Here is a 22,687-nt window from a genome sequence, read left to right as displayed (position 1 = left end):
TCAAAACCTTTCATCAGAATTGTCCTAAAACCAAAACAATACCCGTTCTTGTCACATTTGTACACACAGTTTTTTTTTTTAATTATTATTAGTTTAGTTAGACTATTTATTAATACATTTAATTTCAAGTGATCTCACATCTTTTTTCTTTATTTAATTCATTTTATTATTATTGGAGTATTTGTACTTTTTATATTTATTTTCTGTTATATTTTACAGTTAACGTTGCGTAATTTAACCAGCTATAATGTGTAACGTGTTATTCGTTTTATACTGTAAACAAACATTTCTGATTTTATGTTAATTTGCAGGTATGTATTAAAAATAAACTAGAAGTAAAAAAGGAACTGACGCAATCTCAAGCAACGGTACTTTTACATTGAAATGTGGTTGAATATTAGCCATTTTATTGCTGCTGTGTTGTATATCTTGCTTCACAGTCCCGCGGCTGTTGTGTGTTGCGTGTGTTTGGCGGGGAAGAAGATGGCAGACGGAGCTGTAGTGGATGGAGAGAAACTCAGCAAAAAGTACGTACATTTATTGCATCACGGCACTTAAACTGAGTTTGTACAGAATAACACTTACGATAAGTTTGCATGTGTGTATTATGTGTGCGTCCTTCATGATAAATGAGACTGATGTGGAAAAAAATGCATGTCGGGCAACGTGGTTGGATCCGCATGAACACGACTGACTGACAGCGTGTTTTGATTCCGATTAGTCATGTATAGTGTTAGTGACGATAATTCTCTCTGGCTAGCATTTTTGAGAATAATTCAGTCTTTGTGTATGGAAATATTCAAATAGAAAAAGTAGTTGTCCAAATGACAACTTCATTCCCCATAATTCAGTTGCGGTCTAATGGCGTATTCGCTTATGAGAAGTCCGACTCATTTCCGTGACTCTGTTCTTTTAAAATAGCCGTTAAAAAATAAGATTCAGCGATTGTAGCCTCGTCTAATTCAGAGCCATATAGAAAGTAATATGTTTCTCTATGGCTCTGGTCTAATTGTAGTTTTTCTGCTATTTAGTAACTTGTTTTCTCTGAGGTGGTCAATTTTCTAAATACTTTCACTATCGGTTCTTGGTTCTTTCGTTTCTGACAAAGGTGAATTCAGTATACCATGCTAATATACTACTCTTTTAATATCTGACATGTCTATATAGGCCTGTCATGCAAATAATAGCATGCTTATGCTTTTCCATATTCCGCGATAGGGCTTTTTTTTTAATTGTGAACCGATTAAAATGATTCATTGAATCGTTTCGACTCAAAAGAACAATTCACTCATAGTCAGCTGTGTGTCATTTTAATATGTATATTATTTGTATATTACCAGTCAAAAGTTTTTGAACAGTAAGGTTTTTAATGTTTTTGAATGAGTCTCTTTTACTCACCAAGCCTGCATTTATTTAATCCATAATACAGCAAAAACTGCAAAACTTTGATATATTTTTACTGTTTAAAAGAACTGCTTTCTATTTGATTATATTTTAAAATGTCATTTATTTCTGTTTTCAAAGCTGAATTTTTAGCATCATTACTCCAGTCTTTAGTGTCACATGATCCTTCAGAAATCACTCTAATATTCTAAATTTGCTTCTCAAAAAACATTTATTATTATTTTTATTATGTTAAACAGCTGAGTAGATTTTTTTTTTTTTTTTTTTTTTTTTTTTTTTTTAGAATTCTTTGATTCATAGAAAGTTCAGAGAAACAGCATTTATCTGAAATAGAAATCTTTCAGTTGTGGTCTAATGGCGTATTCGCTTATGAAAAGTAAGACTCATTTCCGTGACTCTGTTCTTTTCAAATAACCGTTCAAAAATAATATTCAGTGATTGTAGCCTCATCTTTTTGTAGTTTTCTGCTAGTAGGTAACTATTTTCTGCTATTTAGTAACTTGTTTTCTCTAAGTTGGTAAATTCTCTAAATGCTTTCACTATCGGTTCTTGGATCGTTTAGTTTCTGACGAAGGTGAATTCAGTATACCATTCTAATATACTACTCCTTTAATATCTGACAATAAATCTGACCCTGGTTTTTCTTGATTCATCAAATAGGACGTTCGCATCATGTTGACTCTGGTCAGAATATGCAGGCTGCAAGCGTTCAGGCCGCAGACGTTTGCTCTCCCCAGCTTACAAAAGCTGCCTTTGCTTGTTGAAGGAAATCGCTTCAGAAGTGGCAAAAGGTTGGTGGTGTTTCCATTTAATGCGAAAAGCGACCAACCTTTTGTCACTAAAAAATTGTGCATGCTATAGATTCCCATAGCTAGATGTGCAACACTAATGCCTATGTTGTTTCGTAGCATGGCGACTGATCTTCTTTCTTGTATGTCCTTAGTGAGCTGAAAAGGCGCATGAAAGCTGAGAAGAAAGCGGCTGAGAAAGAAGCCAAGGTCAAAGAACATCAAGAACAAAAGGAGACCAATGACAAGTCACCGCAAAATGCATATGGGGCTGATGAAGAAACCTTGGACCCAAATGTACGTTGAGCATTCATTATAGAAATTAGATAAACTCAGAATGAATTGTAACAGATTCTTTTTTCCTTTCTGTTTTCAATGCAGCAATACTTCAAGATACGTTCACAAGCCATTCAAGCCTTGAAGGGAACAGCCGAAGATCCATACCCTCACAAATTCAATGTGGACTTGTCACTGACAGAGTTCATTGAGAAATATAACAACCTTCAGCCAGGAGACCACTTACCAGATGTTGTCAATTTATCGGGTAAATGTTTCAGTAGTGATGCACTGAAATTAATTTAGCTAAACACAGAAACTGAAAATAAAGCTTTAATTTAGCCAAAAATTAAAGGGATAGTTCACCCAAAAATGAAAATTTGATGTATATCTGCATGACCACTTCCTCTTCACTAACTTGAAGTCACATGTTATCACTCATTCAGTGTTTTAACTATGGAAAGACATCAATAAAACATGGCAAATGTAACGTAACCTTACATTTACATCATAAGCTCAATAGTTAGCTAGAAAAATCAACTATAAAGAGGAGTATTTTAATAAATATTACATATTCATCATATTTTGACTTAACCTGTTAGCAATGTCTTTATTATTTAATGTAGGGTATAAATGTTTATATGTCAACAATGAATTGGAGTTAATTATACCTAACAAAAAATGCATGCCAAATATAAACTGGAACTTAAAGGGACAGTTCACCCAAAAATGAAAATTTGATGTTTATCTGCTTACCCCCAGGGCATCCAAGATGTAGGTGACTTTGTTTCAGTAGAACACAAATGAAGATTTTTAACTTAAACTGTTGCAGTCAGTCAATGGGCTCCACGGCATTAAGAGTAAAAAAAAAAGCATACACAGTAGGGGTGGAGCCGAACCCGAATACGGTATTCGAAAAGGCACAAATAGCGTGTTTTTTACGAATAATTATTTCGAACAAATACTTTTAAAAATATTTGTATTCGGGAACAAGAAAAACTTTATATCAAAAAGCTGCGTTTCCTCGTGAGACCGCAGTCAGTGCATGCCCGCGTGAGTGAGTGACATTCAGGAGTCGGGGGGTGGGGTTAAAAGAGGTGACTGACACAGGCTGCTACACACAGCAACAGAGAAGACTCGGCTGGGCAAAAAAAGACTTCACTGCATCACTATTTTTGTTGAATAGATTTTTGTACCTTAACTGGGTTCTGGAGGCAGTTTATAACTTTTGGGAAGCAGAGTTTGATTGGGAGATTATTCCATTAGGGGCCGTTCATACGCACGCTCAAATTCGTTGTTTCACATGTAGACGCGCGATATGCGCGCTCATAATGGAAGCGACGCGGACACGGTGCTACGCGCTCGTTTTTCCCAGGCGCGTCCACGCCGCATAGAGATAAATACGTGTCACCTTTTCAGAATGCCACAATGGCGCGCAGGTCATGTGACAAGAACCAACCAATCAGCTTCACCCTTTCCCTTAATAACATTAAAAAACAGCCAAGTTGGAGGAACAGCTTATCATATCTGTACAGGAATAACCATTTTAAAATAAATTTAATAGCAGAGCTACTGCAAGCGATTTTTACTGCTGGAAATCCATTTAAGCTTTGAAACGTCCGAGTCTTCATTGAGAGATCAGGTCATGGTTGCTTAGCAACGGCAGACGTCACGGAAAAGAAGTTCATTCAGAAGAAGAACAGTTCTTTGAAGTATTATTTGTTTTTATTCTGTCTGTTCAGCGTCGTCCAACAAGGATGGGTGGTGGTGGGGTTTCATAATGTTCACAATGGTATCTTGTTAGTTGTTGGTTTAACCATGGATGAGGTAATGGCTGTTATGTTATTTTCTTTTCAGTGGTGTTCCTTGTTACATGTTCAAAAACATCAACCAATATTGAATACCATATACCATATACATAATTATTATAATGGATATAATTAAAGAATACTTACACTATAACTTAAATTATAAGTGTAACGCACAAAAAAAACAAACAGGATTTTTACACATATTTAGAATTTTACTCGAATACAAATACAAATACAGATACAAATAACGGCTGCTTTGCACACCCCTAATACACAGACAAAACCAAAGTAAACCCTGTGGCTCGTGGCGATACATTGAGGTCTTAGGACACCAAGCAATCAGTCAAGACACTGAACAGTATTTATATAATTTTTTATCTCTGATCCACCGCAATGTCCTACTGTCCTGATAATGTTCACAACAGCTGGTGCGTGACGAAGAACACGCAAAAAAAACATTAGTCGATCAGGCTCAAAAGTTGGGCGTTGGTGAAAAGTCAACACTCCTGGATGAGTATGCGCAAGCAAACAAAATCTTTTAGTTTTTAATCGGTTGCAACAATAAGGATAAGCACAAGTAATTACCATTTTGAATAGCCGTCCTATACACAATCACTCTGTGCTGTGTACACAATGAGTGACGTAAACGCGCAACAGATCGCTTCCGCGCATGCATCCACTATGGCAGAGCATGTTGACGCTTCACACGCAGACTGTTGTGAACGCACTCAGGGCAATTGTACGTTGTGGTGGATCAGAGGTTAATAGTAGGGCTGTCAATCGATTACATTTTTGCGCGATTAATCGCATGGTTGTCATGAGTTAACTCGCGATTAATCGCACATTGTATCTATTCTTAATGTACCTTAAATTAATACTTTAAGTTTTTAATACTCTAATTAACATGGGCATAGACAAATATGGATGCTGTAAACAAATGGATGTTTATTATTAGAGAAATTATACTCGACATTAGGGGTGGGCGGTACACCGGTGTCATAGTCATCACCGGTGTGAGATAGCGCCACGACATGGATTTTCTAATACCGTCAATACCGGTATATTTAAAACATTAAATTTTCTTCAAACGTTCAGTTGTGGTCTGAATACCTGTCCTTATACTATCTTGTTGTAAATAAAAAAGTAAAACATATTCGTATCAGCTTTGCAGGTGGTAGGTAAAAGGGGAGTGGCCATTAAACGGCTGGTGAAACATCGTGAAGAAAGGTCGGCCCTGTAGCCTATACCAGGGGCGGAGTGGCAATCGGGACGACCGGGACTTTTCCCGGTCGGCCGGCCAAAGGATTTACACAGCGGATCACAAATTGAGCAGGCGCGAGGCGAACGCGACCGGCCTGTTTACGTTTACTTTCGATTTTGTAAAGGGAGCAGCACATCTTATAATAGATATTTGTCAGTGAGTACAAGATTGCAACAAATCCTCCAGTCTATTTTTGTCATCTCTCTTTACTTTCGACCCGTGATCGTTCAAATCTAAAGGTCATTGTACACTGAGTCCGATTTTCGTATGTGTTTTTTTTTTTAGTTTTCTCATATTCGCCATCCTTATCAAAATGCTTATTATGGATGTGAAAATGCAGAACATCAAACATGATCCAAATTTTTTTATGACGGATGAAAGTTTCAGAGGCAGTGTGTAAACTCGATTAACATAACCTGTATTTTTTTTAACGTGCAAAAATGTCGGACGAAAATTTCGTACTCACGTGTGCAAAGACATTAACTCCAGCAGCTCATGTTGGATGCAGGGTTGCCAAGTCCGCGTTTTTCCCCACAGAATTGGTCTACTTTTAAACTGTTGCCATGGGTTGATTTCCCCCAGTTATTTAAAGGTTTTAAATATTGCAGAAATTAAATTTAAAAAAATAATTTTTGTTTTGTTGTACACTGTTAAGTAAGATCTTTAGGTTTTTTGCAAAATAAATATGTTGAGAATGCATAATACTCTCCCATGTCTCTTTTTGATAAGGATACCTACCATATACTTATTATATTATGAAAAGATTAACTTTATTCACATACTAAATGGACAGGACAGGCTACTTCTCCGAAAATGTACCAAAAAAAGTAATACCGTGATATTATACCGGCACCGTTCAAAAGATGAAAAATACCGTGATATTAATTTTAGGTCATATCGCCCACCCCTACTCGACATAGAAGACTAGACATGTTTCAAAGGTCATAGGTTTTTCAAATGACTTGTTTATGTCTATTAGATACATAAAAGAATATAGAAATACCAGGTTCCCATTACTTCTCTATCTTTGCACTGAGCAATTTACTTGGCATCTGGACATAAGTCACTATTCTCTGCTTTATCATCGTTGTTTTTAACTTACTGTTTGAATGCTTTCATGATCCTTGGACTTTCCAGGAGTTTCCCCGTTTAACATTATGTGATTGCAAAAACCTGCTTCTTTGCATACTAGCAAAATTTTCTCTTTCTATTTGGCGTGCTATTAATAGGCTGAAATTAACTTTGGCGTGCATATAATGGCGCTTTTCCACTACACAGTACCAGCTCGACTCGGCTCGCCTCGGCTCGGCTCGACTCGACTCGGCTCGACTCGGCTCTGTTTGGTTTTCCACTGTGTAAAAGTTGTACCTGTACCTCCACAATAGTACCTGGTTGTCATAGCGACACTGCAAGAAACTGCCGTGATGTAATCTTCTACGCGACACACACCCGCTGTCTGCACCTCCTCGTTTGACCACGGCGTATTCTTCCGAGTTGCCATAATATGTAATGGATTGGATATGTCACGCAATCTCTGGCCAAACTTTTTAAAAATGGTGGGGTTATTCTGGATACTATTGCTGGCGCGTGCAATGATGACGCAGTGAATAGTGACAATTCTCTCTGACCAATCAGCAGTCTGCTGTGTTTTCACGTCACATTTTAGTATCGCCTTAGCTCGCCTCAGCTCGCTTGGAACCTCGCCGGAGGTGGTACGAAAAAAAGTACCTGGAAGCCGGTACAGGTACAACTTTTACACAGGGGAAAACCAAACAGAGCCGAGTCGAGCCGAGGCGAGCTGAGGCGAGCTGGTACTGTGTAGTGGAAAAGCGCCATAATACACATTTTTCGTGTGCATGCTCGTATGTGGCTCTATGCATCAACCCTACACCACCAATCCTAATGTAGACCGACTCCGCTTACGTTCATTCAATATGTCAGAAGTGCCGGTACGCACGAAAAAGTGCCCATTTCAAGCACTGGAAGCAACATAACATCTGGTTTAACTGAAAGCGCTGCTCCTTTGTTTTTCATTTGTTTTACTATGGGCTAGGTAATGGGTCAAACAGAAAATGCACACTGCATTAATCGTGCACGTTAATAAAATTAGTGCCGTTAAAATGAATTTGCGTTAACGCATTCATTTTGACAGCCCTAGTTAATAGATATAAATACTGTTCAGCTTCTTGCACAGAACCATTGTTTGGTGTCTTAGTTTAGTTTAGTTTAGTCTGTGTATGTTTTTTTGACTATCAAAGCCGTGGAGCCCATTGACTGCCACTGTATGACTGGCAGACTGCAACGGTTTGAGTTAAAAATCTTAGTTTGTGTTCTACTGAAGAGACAAAATCACCTACTTGGATGCCCTGGGGGTAAGCAGATAAACATCAAATTTTCATTTTTGGGTGAACTATCCCTTTAAGTTTCAGTTTAAATTTGGCATGCATTTTTGTTAAGCATAATTAACTCCAATTCATTATTGAAATGTAAACATTTATAACCTACATTAAATAATGAAGACATTGCTAACAGGTGAAGTCAAAATATAATGAATATGTAATACAGTGCATATATTTATTAAAATACTCCTCTTTAGAGTTGATTTTTCTAGCCAGCTGTTGAGTTTATGATGCAAATACTTTAATATCTTTTGTCAACAGCTTTTATCTAGCCATGTTAACTGTATTGTTGTTCTTGTGCTTATGTTGCTCAATGTCTTGTACGTGTTGTAAGTTTTTAGTTATACTGTACAGCACTTTGGATCAGTTGGCAGTTGTGTGAAAGTGCTTTATAAATAAATAGAAAGAAAGAAAGTAAATGTAAGGTTACGTGACATTTAACATGTTTTGTTGATGTCTTTCCATGGTTAACACTGAATGAGTGATCACATGTGACTTCAAGTTAGTGAAGAGGAAGTGGTCATCGTTTACGTGCACTCCGTGTTGCCTCTTGAATTGTGGTGGCTATGGCAATCTGTCACAAGGCATGACATTTTTTGCTTAATTTTTGTGATGAAATTGACATTTACTTTTTTATTTTAAACTAACAAAACAAAAAGCTTAACATGATGCAACGTGCTACAAATAAATATTAGTTAAGTTTTGCTTTTGCATCAACAGAAAACGGTATGGACTAAAACAAATCAAAATTAAGATTGATTGAAAAACATTTAATCAGTGTCTTCAACCTGTTTCGGTCAACAATTTTAGAATTTATCAACCTAGAAATGTGAGAAGTTAATAAAAAAGAGACATTTCTACTCTTTGACCGGGAACCCCTTTTCTTATTTTGTACCTTTTGCTTGACTGAAAGGTCGTGTCCACGCCAAGAGGGCTTCAGGTGCCAAGCTGCTGTTCTATGACCTGCGAGGAGAGGGAGTCAAGCTGCAGGTCATGGCCAACTCCAGGTCTGATTTGCTCTCTGCTCCATCATGTTTCAGTAATTTTTTTTTTTGTTTGTTTTATCGCAGCAACATAACCAGTTTTTGCTCGCTCTGCTGTTCTTAGGAACTACAAATCAGAAGAAGATTTTGTGCACATCAACAACAAATTAAGGCGTGGGGACATCATTGGGGTCCGGGGGAACCCTGGCAAGACAAAGAAGGGCGAGTTGAGCATCATCCCGATTGAGATGACTCTGTTGTCTCCATGTCTTCATATGCTTCCCCACCTTCACTTTGGCCTGAAAGACAAGGTAAAGGCATTTAGATATAACAGTAACAAATTGCTCCTCTGAGTCATTTTACATTTTAGTGTCAGTACAGTAGCTAGCAGTGTATAGGTCAAAATGATTCTTCTTTTATGCCAAAAATCATTAGGATCTTAAGTAAAGATCATGTTCCATGTTGATACTTTGTGAATTCCTGCCGTAAATCTATCAAACCTTAAATTTTGATGAATAGTATGCATTGCTAATAACTTCATTTGGACAACTTTAAAGGCGATTTTCTCAACATTTTGATTGTTTGCACCCTCAGATTCCAGATTTGCAAATAGTTGTGTCTCAGCCAAATATTGTCCTATTCTAACAATACACCATACATCAATGAAACACTTATTTATTCAACTTTTAGATTATATATAAATCTCAATTTCCAAAAAATTTAACCTTATGACTTGTTTTGTGGTCCAGGGTCACATTTTATTAACCAATATCTTTGCTGCTGACCTTTAATCCAGTTCAACCAAACTAATAAGCAACAATGGACTTTAGATAAACTAAAATTTGTGCTTCATTGTTTTGTTTTTTAATTGCTGAAGAGTGTTGAATTTATTTTTCCTTTAGTCTGAGGATTATTCGTTTCACTTTTTGGTGTGAAAGAGCTTTTGTTGCTAAAACTTTTTATATTAAAAACAAACAAGCAATCTCTGCCCAAATTTAAAAAGCAACACAAAAGTAATGCAAAAGTAACATAACTCATTATTTTCCATTTAAAAAAAATAAAGTAACTTTTGGGGAGTAATGCAAAATTTTAATTAATTATTTTTAAAAGTAAGTTTCCCCAGCACTGGTAGCCAGTGTCAGAAAGAGTGCTAAAAATTGTACTCAAGTAAAAGTATTGCTACTTAAGGAATAATTTACTTGAATACAAGTAAATGTGTCTAAAATTAATGACTCAAGTGAGTAAATAAGTAGTTTGTTGAACAACAACTAGAGTAGGTTTTGTTTTTAACCAAAATTAGGTAATGTGAGCATTATGGAGCATTAAAACACTTTTGTGTAATGCCTGTTGTATTTCATATATTGTAATTACAAATTTTGTAAATGTGCCAAATTGCACATTGTAAATATTAACATGTTACAGGTTAGTCAAATATTACATGTTAGTCAACACATCAAAATAAGTATTAATTTAAAGCGTGACAAAAGAATAAGACATGATTTAAGATGTTCTTTAAAATGTTAAATTATTACAAAGTAACATATTTAGTTATGTATTAAGTTATGAAAGTGGCCTTTTATTTAATTAAAATCATATAGATTTTTTTTAATATAATATTAAGCAGTTAAGTACACTTTTTCATAGAGGAATTGCGTGATGCTTACAAAAGGAATCAATATGTAGTATTTTGCACTTTTATGAGTAGTACTTAATGCTTTCTGCAACATTGACTTTGTCACAGTTGTCAGTAGATGCCTCGGTGTCCTTTAATGAATTTTTCTGATGTGTTATGCAATGTATTCAAGTTATTCTTCATTCATAATGTTGCATGTGCTGATCTTCATGATAAGCTCTTTCATTGTTCCTTTAGGAAACCAGGTTCAGACAGCGGTATCTCGACCTGATTCTTAATGACTACGTGAGACAGAAGTTTGTGACCCGCGCCAAGATTATAACTTACCTCCGCAGCTTTCTCGACCAGCTTGGGTTTCTTGAGGTAATAGATGTTGATTTGTGCAGAGAACTGCAGTGCAGATTTAGGACATATGCTGAGCGATTTTCTTCAGTTTCTTCAAGTTTTAATGGTCGCCATTTGTGAATGTTTTTTTATAGATCGAAACCCCAATGATGAACCTGATACCCGGTGGTGCTGTAGCTAAACCATTTGTTACTCACCACAATGAGCTCAATATGGACCTCTACATGAGAATTGCTCCTGAGCTTTACCATAAGGTGAATGTTACTGCAGTATTAGTTCAGAATTGAAATTTCTGCGTTATAATGCAGATTATCTAACCTTCATCACCGTTTCAGATGCTGGTAGTTGGAGGAATTGACCGCGTGTATGAGGTTGGGCGTCAGTTCCGTAATGAAGGCATCGATCTCACCCATAACCCAGAGTTCACCACATGCGAATTCTACATGGCTTACGCCGACTATCATGACCTGATGGAAATCACAGAGAAGCTTCTCTCAGGTTTTTACCTTGTTCTGCTCATTCCATGCTCTGAATTGATCACATCTTTTTACTGAGGATGAACCCCCACCCCCAAAAAAGCAATACACATGAGCTGAAATCCTTAAATAGAAGTAAAATATTATTTTTTTCAGGCCCGGTTTCACAGACAGAGCTTAGCTTAAAGGATTAGATCACTTCCAGACAAAAAAAAAAATTTAACAGATAATGTATTCACCCCCTTGTCATCCAAGATGTTCTTGTCTTTCTTTCTTCAGTTGTAAAGAAATTGTTTTTTGAGGAAAACATTTGAGGATTTATCTCCATATAGTGGACTTCAATGGTGCCCTCAAGTTTGAACTTCCAAAATGCAGTTTAAATGCAGCTTCAAAGGGCTCTAAATGATCCCAGATGAGGAAGAAGGGTTTTATCTAGCGAAACGATCAGCTATTTTCAAAACAAATTGACAATTTATATACTTTTTTTAACCTCAAATGCTTGTCTCGTATCGTTTCTGCGATGCACATGCGTAGTCTGTGTGATCTGGGTCAATACAGTTAGGGTATGTCCAAAAACTCCCATCTCGTTTTCAACTTCAAAAATTACTGATGACAATCGCATGCGATTTATCGCGCAGCCCTAGTACTTCTGCAGCGATGTAGGATGATTTTGAAGTTGGGGAAGAAAACGAGATGGGATCACACATGTGCATCGCAGAGACGAGACAAGACGAGCATTTGAGGTTAAGAAGTATATAAATTGCCAGTTTGTTTCAAAAACAACCAATTGTTTCGTGAGATAAGACCCTTCTTTCTCGGCTGGGATCGTTAAGAGCCCTTTATAGCTGCATTTTAAACTGCTTTTTGGAAGTACAAACTTGGGGGCACTATAGAAGTCCATTATATGGAGAGAAATCCTAAAAATATTTTCCTCAAAAAAAAAAAAACAATTTCTTTATGACTGAAGAAAGAAAGACATGAACATCTTGGATGACAAGGGTGTGAGTAAATTCTGTAAATTTGTTCTGAAAGTGAACTTCTCCTTTAAGCCAGGACTAGACCTTAGTTAAATTAAGATATTTAAGCAGCTTCTATAAAAATACCTTAGACGAAAACATCACAGGTGTGCATCTTGAGTCAGAACAATGGCGTTGATATATTTGAAGATATGTCAGAGCTAGATATTTTCAGTTGAGACGGCTCAAACATGCATTTTAGTCTGGAACTAGCCTTCAGCCTGATCTGTGAAACTGGCAGGAAGTTTGTTACTTCTGGTTTCTAGTGACCCAAAAATGAGAATTGACAATTTGTAGTATTTTTTTTTTTCTGAAAATAAAGTTGCATGTGGTCAAAACTGCTTTGTTGAGAGAAAACCCACCCCCACATATAAATCACATTGGTATATGAGTAACTTTTTTTTATTATTATTATTACATCAAAAAAATAATGTAAACTACAAGAACAAAAACCTTTATAGACATTAGAAAAATTAATTTTTTCACAAATTTTTTTATATTTCTTTTTATTTAGAACAGAACAGGAACATAACTAATTATAGTGGCATACATTCTAAACGCGTATTATAAACTCCAAACCTAAACTAATTTGTTTAAAGTGACAGATAAACTTGAGCCCACGGATCTTTGCCATTTGGCACAAATCCAAATTTTCCAATTTTGCATGCTTGACATAAGTTGATGCGGTAAGATACGATAGTCACCACCATGTTGTGAACCTGTAAGACTTCCATTCATTTTCGGAACACTTTCTTTTATATAGTCGCTTGTATTTTTCCATGAAAACATCAAAATGTTCAAGTTCCATAAAGTTAACAAAGACATAATAAGTAATCAATTCATATAGATATCTTTTACAATCTCTTTGTGAACTTTTTACAGCTTTACTAAAAATATCTTTCTTGTTCTGAAGATCAAGATCTCATAGGAATGACATTGAGGGATCTAATAACCGAATATTCATTGTTGGTTAAACTAACACTTTAACATTAATATTTTGAGATGAACAGGAGTTGCACCACCATGATTTTGTAATAAAAAATAAAAAATCAATCTGATTTAGTTTTAGATCTGTTTATTTACTTCCCATATTGTGTCTGAAAATGCTGTGACATTTGTTTGTTGCTTTCATAGGAATGGTGAAGCACATTACCGGAGATTATAAGGTGACGTATCATCCTGATGGTCCAGAGGGACAAGCCTATGAAATAGATTTCACTCCTCCTTTCAAACGGATCAGCATGACTCAAGACCTGGAGAAGGAATTGGGGGTGAAGTTTCCAGCTCCTGACACCTACGACAGTGATGGTAAGGGTTACAGTCCATAAAAAGAGCACAGAAAAGATCTGTTGAACCACGTCGTTTTACAAAGTATAAGTGGTACTATGTAAAAAAATTACTTGAAAATATACTAACATAGGTACTGGGGCTTTACTGTGTTGCTAGAATGATTTAAAGCTCATGTTTTTTTTTTGTTTTTTTTTACAGAAACACGCAAGTTCTTAGATGACCTTTGTGTTCAGAAAGAAGTTGAATGTCCTCCTCCAAGGACAACTGCTCGTCTTCTGGATAAGGTATGAAGTACTGGATGAAAACTGACACTTTAAGAAAAATTAAGTACTGTGGTGGAAAAGAGCTGATGAGCTGGATTCACAAAATGTTCTTAAGAATAAAGTTCGTCTTAACTGCTATTTTCTTATTTTATAATTGGGAATGCAGTATATTTTAAATTTTATATACTTAAGATTGTTCTGAAGACAAAACACAAGATGAATTTGAATTTCTGAAAACTCATAGTTTTAAAAGTCATCATAAAAAAAATCTTAAAATGAGGAAAACCTCAAATTTTCTTAAATCCCCAAAGGTAAAATGCTTAATAGATTTTAAAAAGAAAACATTACAACTTTATTATTATTATTATTATTTTCTTTTTATATAGTATATATAGTATACTACATATTAGTGTTACTATGGATGTGAGTTGATGATAAAAAAAGATCTGTAATTAGGGCTGCAACTAACGATTATTTTGATAATCGATTAGTTCACCGACTAATTTTTCGATTAATCGATTAGTTGTCTTAAAAATGTCAATTATTTATTTTTAAAATCACACTATTCCACATTCTGAATGCTATGAACACACAGTGCTAAACAATTTACAACAATTCACCTGTCGTAATAAAGAGAAAAGACAAATATATGAAGAAAAACACACTAACAAGCATAAAATACAGTGTTTCTGCTATTTATTCTGCCGTGTCGGTGTTTAGTGTCCCGCCTACAGCAGCATCAGCGAGCGCAAGTGCCTTCAGCAGAGTTCCACGTTCAGATGCACGCAGTAAGATTAAACTGGCCGCAAAGCCCCAGCTAAAGTAATTACCATGAATGTGGCGGGGGAAAATTAAGGAGATATTCAAGTTATTTATTAATAAACTAGTATATTCTGAGTCAGTGTCGCAAAGATCTGCTCACTGGACGCGCTTTTAAAGCCTAAATGCATCTTTATGGATTAGGCCTATCTAATAAAATAGTTTTGTTTTTGATTTGAATTATTTCGTTTTATAGTAGTGCAGTAATAATTTAAAGTAAATGTATTACTCTTACATTTATGAGCAAAAATGAAGTTTCACATGGCGCTTGCACCTTCATGTCCTGCAAAGCTTTCACTCCGCGCACAAACGATTGGATGTGCGCCTATAGGGCCTACACATTTATCTAAGTTAAACGATTAAACTAATATTGTGATATGCTTTCAGTTTTTTTATATATATATCTAAGGATTTTAATTTAAATGGTGATTATTTGAGAAGGCTAAATTCATATGTCGGCCGCTGGGCGCTTCGTTACTTTAAAAAACAACAACTTGAATTTCACAAATAAAAAGTGTTCCAAATATATTTCTAAATTAACTTTATAAACTAAAGAAACGAAAATAAATGTAATTACTTTGTTATTAAAAACAGCAGCTGCGCAATGGGGAAGAGAAAGAGAGGTTCCAGTCGGAATCGAGCCAGTAATTCTGATCAGCTGTCGAGGTTGTTTTTTGCAACGAATGTTTGTTTAATAGCCTATTTAACTCTTATTTAGGCTACTTTCTTATTTAAATGTTTTATTTCGTTGATGTATTTTAGCGTTTTGTAGGTTACTTCTTCAACGACGGAGCTGCTAAATACGCTCGTTTGTTAATAATGTTTGAGGCTCATTTCTTTATATATAAACACCGCACCACCGTAGTTGGTAAAAATCTGCCACCGTCACAGCCCTGGCCTATAGTTCCTACCCTTCATAAATACGTGCACTACATATTGTATTTAAGTAAATCTAAATTTAACATTCAACGGCTGACATGAATGTTTTTGCGCTGACTCAGTATTAAGTGTCTCCCTGTGTTCTTTGTTCCGGCTGTCTGACGCTCATTCAGTAAAGATTTAAACTTAACACAGACTGCCAGGATGGACTTTTATGCATAAATGGAAATGCTTGTGTGAATTTGTGACATTTACAGATAAGGATATGACCGTAAACTAAAAGTTTTCATACGAGCATGTGAACGGATCTGTCAAAGCGCCTCACAGGGCAAGCCATTACGCTATCAGCTTCAAAATAGAGATTTTAAAATAAAGAATTCTGATGTTTTGGGCAGCTCAGATCACGTATCTCTCCTGCAGCATCTCAGTCTGTTTCCTCCACTCTTCTTAGATGCATTATGTCTATAGAAATGCGTCATTCAGTGCTGTAATTTGACGTGATCATCTGAAGTGCACGTGCACTGTGGGCGGACCCGACTAATCGATAATGAGAATCGTTGTCGACGAATTTCATTATCGATAATAATCGATTTTATCGATTAGTTGTTGCAGCCCTATCTGTAATGATTATGTGTTACGTAATATATTTAAATAGAAAAAACAGCCATTAAAAGCAGAGTTAAATGGGGACCTTGTTTTAATTTATGAAAATAATTTTGGCAGCTATCTAAAATGCACAGCCTATTTAACAAAATCCTATCAAACCAGCCACAGTGGAAATAAGTGAACACATTATTATTACAGAAATCTGCATCAAGTGAAGTGAGTGCTGACATTTTCTTCTTTTAAAAAAACAAATTTTTAAGAAACTTTTTGAGAGCTACTTAACCTTAACTGTCACCTACCCCTCTGTGGGATGCCCAAGTTTACTTAACCGTTTTACAAATAAGTCCTAATCTAATCATGACAAACTATATATTGTTGGAAAGGTCTAAGACACCTAAATAGATATTTGTGTTACAAATTATGTAGACAAAAAATTAATAATTTATGACAAGAGTGCACCTCAAAAATGTACTTCATAACAGATGTTCTGACCTTTGTCACAAACAGACTTCCTTGTTGCCTTTTTCCCTATAGCACTTTAGAAATCATAAGAAATGATATCAGTTGAAAACTTAATCTCTAAATTCATCCTTTAAGAGCCATTTTAAAATCAGGCATTGCATTAACATGGAAAACATACATCAAAATCAAATGACAAAATGTTTTCATTGAATTATTATAAAAATGTAAGTTTGAATTAAAAAATAGGAGTGACAGTTAAGGGGTAAAAAAAAAAAAAAAAAAAAATTGCACATCGGAACATTCTGAAGAAAGTTCTTCACACAAAATTACTTTTTTCTTAAGATTTGATAAATCCTGCCCTAGAAGCCTTACGTTAACTTTTTTTTAAATGTCAGATACACACTTGGCCTTATAAAGCACAATAGCAGTCAAGTGAAATTATATGTAATTCACATTATTGTTGACAGCTGGTGGGAGACTTCCTGGAGGTGAAGTGCATCAACCCAACATTCATCTGTGATCATCCACAGATCATGAGTCCTCTAGCAAAATGGTATGTGCCTGACTTCCATTTATAATTTTTCACTGTAGGGTTAAATCTCAAATAATCTATAACATTCAACTGATGCATATGCTGATGTCTTCTCAGGCATAGATCACAGAAAGGTCTAACTGAGCGCTTTGAACTCTTTGTGATGAAGAAGGAGATCTGCAACGCATACACAGAGTTGAACGATCCTGTCAGACAACGAGAGCTGTTTGAGCAGCAGGCTAAGGTGAAGATTTTCTTCATTCACATTCTTTCCCGAGAAATATCAAACTTCTTCTTCTGGTTATGAAGCAAAAATTCTAGTCACTTGATTTTCGTAACTACTTTGTGGTGGTTTGCGTTTGTCTAGTCAAAGTGTTCAAAGGTTTATGGTCAGCAAAGTCTTTTTTAATACTTTTATTTAGCAAGGATGCATTCAATTGATGAAAAGTGACAGTAAAGGCTTCTACAGTGTTACAGAATCTTTCTATTTCAAATGAATGCTGTTCTTTCGAACTTTATCAAAGGATCCTAAAAATGCATCACAATTTGCACTAAAATATTAACAAAAACTGTTTTAAACATTGATAATAAAATGTTTTTTGGGCACCAAATTAGCACTTAGAATGATTTCTGAAGGATCATGTAAAACTGAAGACTACTAAAAAAAACTAAAGGCTTCTGTAAATTACACAATATTACTGTTATACTGTATTTTTGATTAAAAAATGCAGCCTTGGTGAGCCTAAGAGACTTCTTTCAAGAACACAATTTTTTTTTTCAGCTAGTTTGTTAGGTTTATAGTAGGGCTGTGCAATATATGGAAATATTGCCAATCTGCATATCGCTACAGCTTGCAATATTTGGGGCCATGAACAAAAGACAAAGAATTGTCTAAATAACTTTTGTAGCTAAATAAATAAGACTCAGTGCATATTGAATTCATAGAGTTAAGACTAAGCAGTGTTTTATTTTTATTTTTTTAATATTCAGTTCCTAAACTGATGTTAAAATTACATTTTTATGCAATGCTAGAGTAAAACACCACTGTTGACTTTCAGAAGTTTTTGTAGGGGTGCTTACTTCTTAAAAAAAGTGAAACATGTATGCTAGTTATATTAAAATCTGAATGAGCTTTATTCATCAAGTGTGCACAAGCACTAGGAATTTGTTGTGGTTTTAGAGAAGTTTTGGGTGCATACATATAAATAACCATATATATGACACAAGATAGTTATAGAAGTTCACAAAAACTCAAGTTCAATAACAGTTGAGTAAAACTATTTCGTGGCCCTTTAAGAATTATTATATCGCATTATTTAATGAGTTATCGCATTTTTGTTCAATATCGCACAGCCCTGGTTTATAGTCTCAACCACTATGTTTGCTCTGTTAAAATGTACTGTAAAGAACTTTTTTCACTATATTTTGCTAAATGTCCTCTAGTTAAATGAATGTTGTATCTTCTATCACAGGCCAAGGCAGAAGGTGACGATGAGGCGATGTTTATTGATGAGACCTTCTGCACTGCCTTAGAGTACGGCCTTCCACCCACGGCAGGATGGGGCATGGGCATCGACCGCCTTACCATGTTCCTCACGGACTCCAACAACATCAAGGTATTTGTTTTTTAGTACTATGAAAAATGTCAACCACTTCTTGTATATTAATAAAAGAACATGCACATTGTGGCCCCGTAAATAAATGAATTCAATCTAATTAGGTAAATATTTTGAAATGAAAACTGCATCTGACAGGAATTGATGTGCTCTACTTTAGGAGGTGCTTCTCTTCCCCGCCATGAAACCTGAAGACAATAAACCAGCTCCACCTGCAGAGGGCACATCAGTGTAAGGCTGTGTCTGACTTCATATGAGTGAAAAAACACACCTGCGGATTTCGTCCATCTCTGGATTTCTTGATTCAGTCTGAACTGTCCAAGTTATTGTCACTGTTGAGGGTTATAGCCTGAATGTTTAAGACCTATGCACTGTCCACACTGAAGGGAAAGATTTCAGCAGTTGTTTTAACATACGGCTCACAGTTTTACGGGAAGTAGGAACCCTGTCTTTTTCTCTGTTACCCGTTGTCGATTTCCTGCATTTTTGTGACCTGGGGTGATTAAGCCATGTTTGGATGTTTTATGATCTTCTGTCCAACTGTCTTTTTTAATAGGCTTACAATGGCTGTTCAGTTGAATCGCATTAAATAATGACTTAGACAAACCAAACAGTGTGTGAGTTCTGTTTCCATATCACAGATGGACATTATTTAATCTCAGTTTTCTCTCCTTTTGTTTCAAGTACGAGAAAATCCCTCACAAATATGCAACTTTAGAGCAGTCTTGCAAATGACAAAGTGAATTAATGATAGTAGTTTATTTTAGTTAGACAAAATATATCAATTTTAAACCATTATTATCCTTCAATGTGGAAGTAGGGCTATGGGTGAGACTTGCATTGCAGCCGCTATAGAAAAATGAGAACAATAACAGTGTGTGGTAAACGGTAAACAACAAACCAGAGTGTTTATAATTAGGATAATACATTATAATAACATGGTAAGACACTAATTTGCAGTTACCATGCAGCAAAACAAGCTGTTTTGTACAGCTAAAAATAGCTGGACTTGGATGAGACTGGAAGCCAGACCCATAAAATTTACAAATAGCCCCACCCACTCTTACGGGTAAAATGAGGTGGGTTGAAAGATTGTATGAGGTTTGGTAGATTTTATTATAACTAAGAAAACAAATGGACACCAAAACAAAATAATTGTAAGGTCAAGACTACTTTTTTTGAACTCGTCCTAGACTGTTTGTCTGATTTTCACCAAAATTGGCTCAGATCAGTGAATTGGACAAAGAGCACACAAAAATCGATGTAAGACTATTTTCTCTGCAGTGGTTTGGTGCATTGAGACCAAACTTGGTGTGTGCTATGACAACCATGACCTGAGACTACTTGCACAGTTTCGGCACAGCGCTACCTAGTGGTCCGGAGATATGAAAAATGGCTATTTTTGCTTCTTTAGAATCGGAGGAACACGCCGAGTCGAGCCATTTTAAGTATCTGCCATTTTGAATTTTTTTCATAAAACACTATCTTTTATGAACACATTGGCATACCGTTACGAAACTCAGTATGTGTCTTCGGCGCCATGCTCTGACAGTACTCAAAAATTTGGGGCAACATTTATAACTAAATGTTATAAAGAAACTTCAAAATACACTAATAACATATGATTAAATTGGCCTGTTGTAATGAAAGCATACTGTAAGTAAAGTATCTCAGGTATATTCCTTGGGTCATGCCGAGAACATAGATACTGATTTTGCCATGGTCGTCCGCCATTTTGATTTATTTTGAAATCCTACAATTTGTTCAAACTCCTCCTAGACCGTTGGTCTGATTTCCATCAAATTTGACTCGGATTATCTTCAGACCATGCTGCCAAAAAGTTAAGGATTTCGTGTCAATATATGAAAAGGTTATCGTTTAGTGCATCAATGAATTTGCTGGAATGAAGCCAAACTGTGTCTGATGCTGTATCTCTGCAAAACATTGACATATTGACACTAAACTTTTTATGTGCCATTGACACCTCAAACTCACCACGCCACATCAAATTTTGGTAACAGTGCCACCTATTGGTCAAAAGTATTAAACTGTTCATTAACCATTAATAATTGCCGAATTTCCTTACCGCCATTTTGAATTATGTTGAAAACCTACAATTTGTTCGAACTCATAGCCCGTAGGTCTGATTTCTATCAAATTGAACTCGGGTCGTCTTCAGACCGTGCTGGCAAAAAATTATAGATTTTATGTCAATATATCAAATAGTTAACGTTTAATGCATCAGCAAATTTGCTGGAATGATGCCAAACTGCGTCTGAGGCTGTATTTCTGCAAAGCTTTTACCAATTTTGCCATAGTTGGGCGACTATGGCAAAATTGGTAAAAGCTTTGCAGAAATTCCTCTCTGGCTATATTGCTTTATGTTGAAATCCTACAATTTGTTCAAACTCCTCCTAGACCGTTGGTCTGATTTCTATCAAATTTGATACCAAAAATTATACCAAACTCTGTCTGAGGCTGTGTCTCTGCAAAGATTTGACATACTGACACCAAACTTTGCATGTGCCATTGTCACCTCAAACTGACCACGTCACATCAATTTGGTAACAGTGCCACCTATTGGTCAAAAGTATTAAACTGTTCATTAACCATTAATAATTGCCGAACTTCCTTACCGCCATTTTGAATTATATTGAAAACCTACAAGTTGTTCGAACTCATAGCCCGTAGGTCTGATTTCTATCAAATTGAACTCGGATCATCTTCAGACCATGCTGGCAAAAAGTTATAGATTTTATGTCAATTTATCAAATAGTTAACGTTTAATGCATCAGCAAATTTGCTGGAATGATGCCAAACTGCATCTGAGGCTGTATTTCTGCAAAGCTTTTACCAATTTTGCCATAGTAAGCCAAACTTCCTGTCCGGCCATTTTGTTTTGTGTTGAAATCCTACAATTAGTTTGAACTCCTCCTAGACCATTGGTCTGATTTCCATCAAATTTGACTCAGATCATCTTCAGACCATAGATTATGGATATTGTGTCGATATATATGTATATGTGTAGATATATCAAATGGTTAATGTTTAATGCATCAACGGGTTTGTGTCTGAGGCTGTATCTCTGCAAAACTGATATATATTTACACCAAACTTTGTATGTGCCATTGTCACTTCAAACTGACCACGCCACATCAATGTGGTCAAACCTATTGGTCAAAAGTATTAAAACATTCATTAACCATTAATAATGACATTTCTAAAAAATACTTTTGATTGCACTAGCCCATTGTAATTAAACTGGTCTCAAAATATTCCTTGGGTCATGTCGAGAACATAGATACTAATTTTGCCATAGTCGGCCAAACTTCTTTGATTTATGCTGAAAACCTAATTTTTCGAACTCCTAGACCGTTGGTCTGATTTCCATCAAATTTGACTCACATCATCTTCAGACCATGCTGACAAAAAATATGGATTTCGTGTTGATATATCAAATGGTTACGTTTAACGCATCAACGAGTTTGTTGGAACGGTCTCCTAGATTTTTCCTAAAATCGAGTAAGATCATTCTCAGACTGTGCTGACAAAAAATTATGGATTGTATGTTGATAGACAAAACTGTTTTTATATAACACTGCAACAAATTTGAGGCATGATGCCAGATTACGTCTAAAACTGTATCTCTGCAAAACTCTTGACATATTAACACCAAACTTTGTGTGTGCCATTGTCACCTCACACAGAGCACACCACATTGATTTGATAACCGCGCCACCTATTGGTCAAAAGTGATAACTTATTAAATCATATTACTACAAGTTGTATTTATGATTTTTCGGTCGTTTTGCATAAAATCATCCTAAA

At 35.7% G+C, this 22,687-nt stretch overlaps 1 protein-coding gene across 2 annotated transcripts; it reads left to right on the top strand.

Annotated features, from left to right (window-relative positions):
• The first annotated feature begins 433 nt into the window (after positions 1–433).
• On the top strand, positions 434–19,470 carry kars1 (lysyl-tRNA synthetase 1). 2 transcript variants are annotated; one of them, XM_073836831.1, is made up of 15 exons: positions 434–527; positions 2,065–2,195; positions 2,348–2,489; positions 2,574–2,736; positions 8,853–8,946; positions 9,047–9,233; positions 10,793–10,918; positions 11,035–11,154; positions 11,236–11,398; positions 13,527–13,700; positions 13,881–13,966; positions 17,179–17,264; positions 17,361–17,487; positions 18,716–18,859; positions 19,020–19,470. In XM_073836831.1, exons 2-15 carry the CDS (start codon positions 2,077–2,079, stop codon positions 19,092–19,094), a joined length of 1,806 nt encoding a protein of 601 aa, XP_073692932.1. In that variant the 5' UTR covers positions 434–527; positions 2,065–2,076; the 3' UTR covers positions 19,095–19,470. The 2 variants fall into 2 exon arrangements, with proteins under 2 accessions (XP_073692932.1, XP_073692933.1); XM_073836832.1 differs by lacking the exon at positions 2,065–2,195 and having other exon boundaries at positions 435–527.
• The last annotated feature ends 3,217 nt before the right edge of the window (positions 19,471–22,687 follow it).

This window comes from Garra rufa, chromosome 3, assembly GCF_049309525.1.
Source record: "Garra rufa chromosome 3, GarRuf1.0, whole genome shotgun sequence".
Lineage (NCBI taxonomy): Eukaryota > Metazoa > Chordata > Actinopteri > Cypriniformes > Cyprinidae > Garra > Garra rufa.
The sequence above is the reverse complement of the archived record's forward strand: the minus strand, read 5'-3'. Positions and strand labels throughout refer to the sequence as shown.

Excerpts from the sequence above, each read along its gene's own strand:
- kars1 (XM_073836831.1), top strand. The coding sequence starts at position 2,077 with ATGTTGACTCTGGTCAGAATATGCAGGCTGCAAGCGTTCAGGCCGCAG. Across the intron at positions 11,155-11,235 it reads CTCCTGAGCTTTACCATAAG|ATGCTGGTAGTTGGAGGAAT; the intron begins GTGAATGTTACT and ends TCACCGTTTCAG. Across the intron at positions 17,265-17,360 it reads ATGAGTCCTCTAGCAAAATG|GCATAGATCACAGAAAGGTC; the intron begins GTATGTGCCTGA and ends ATGTCTTCTCAG.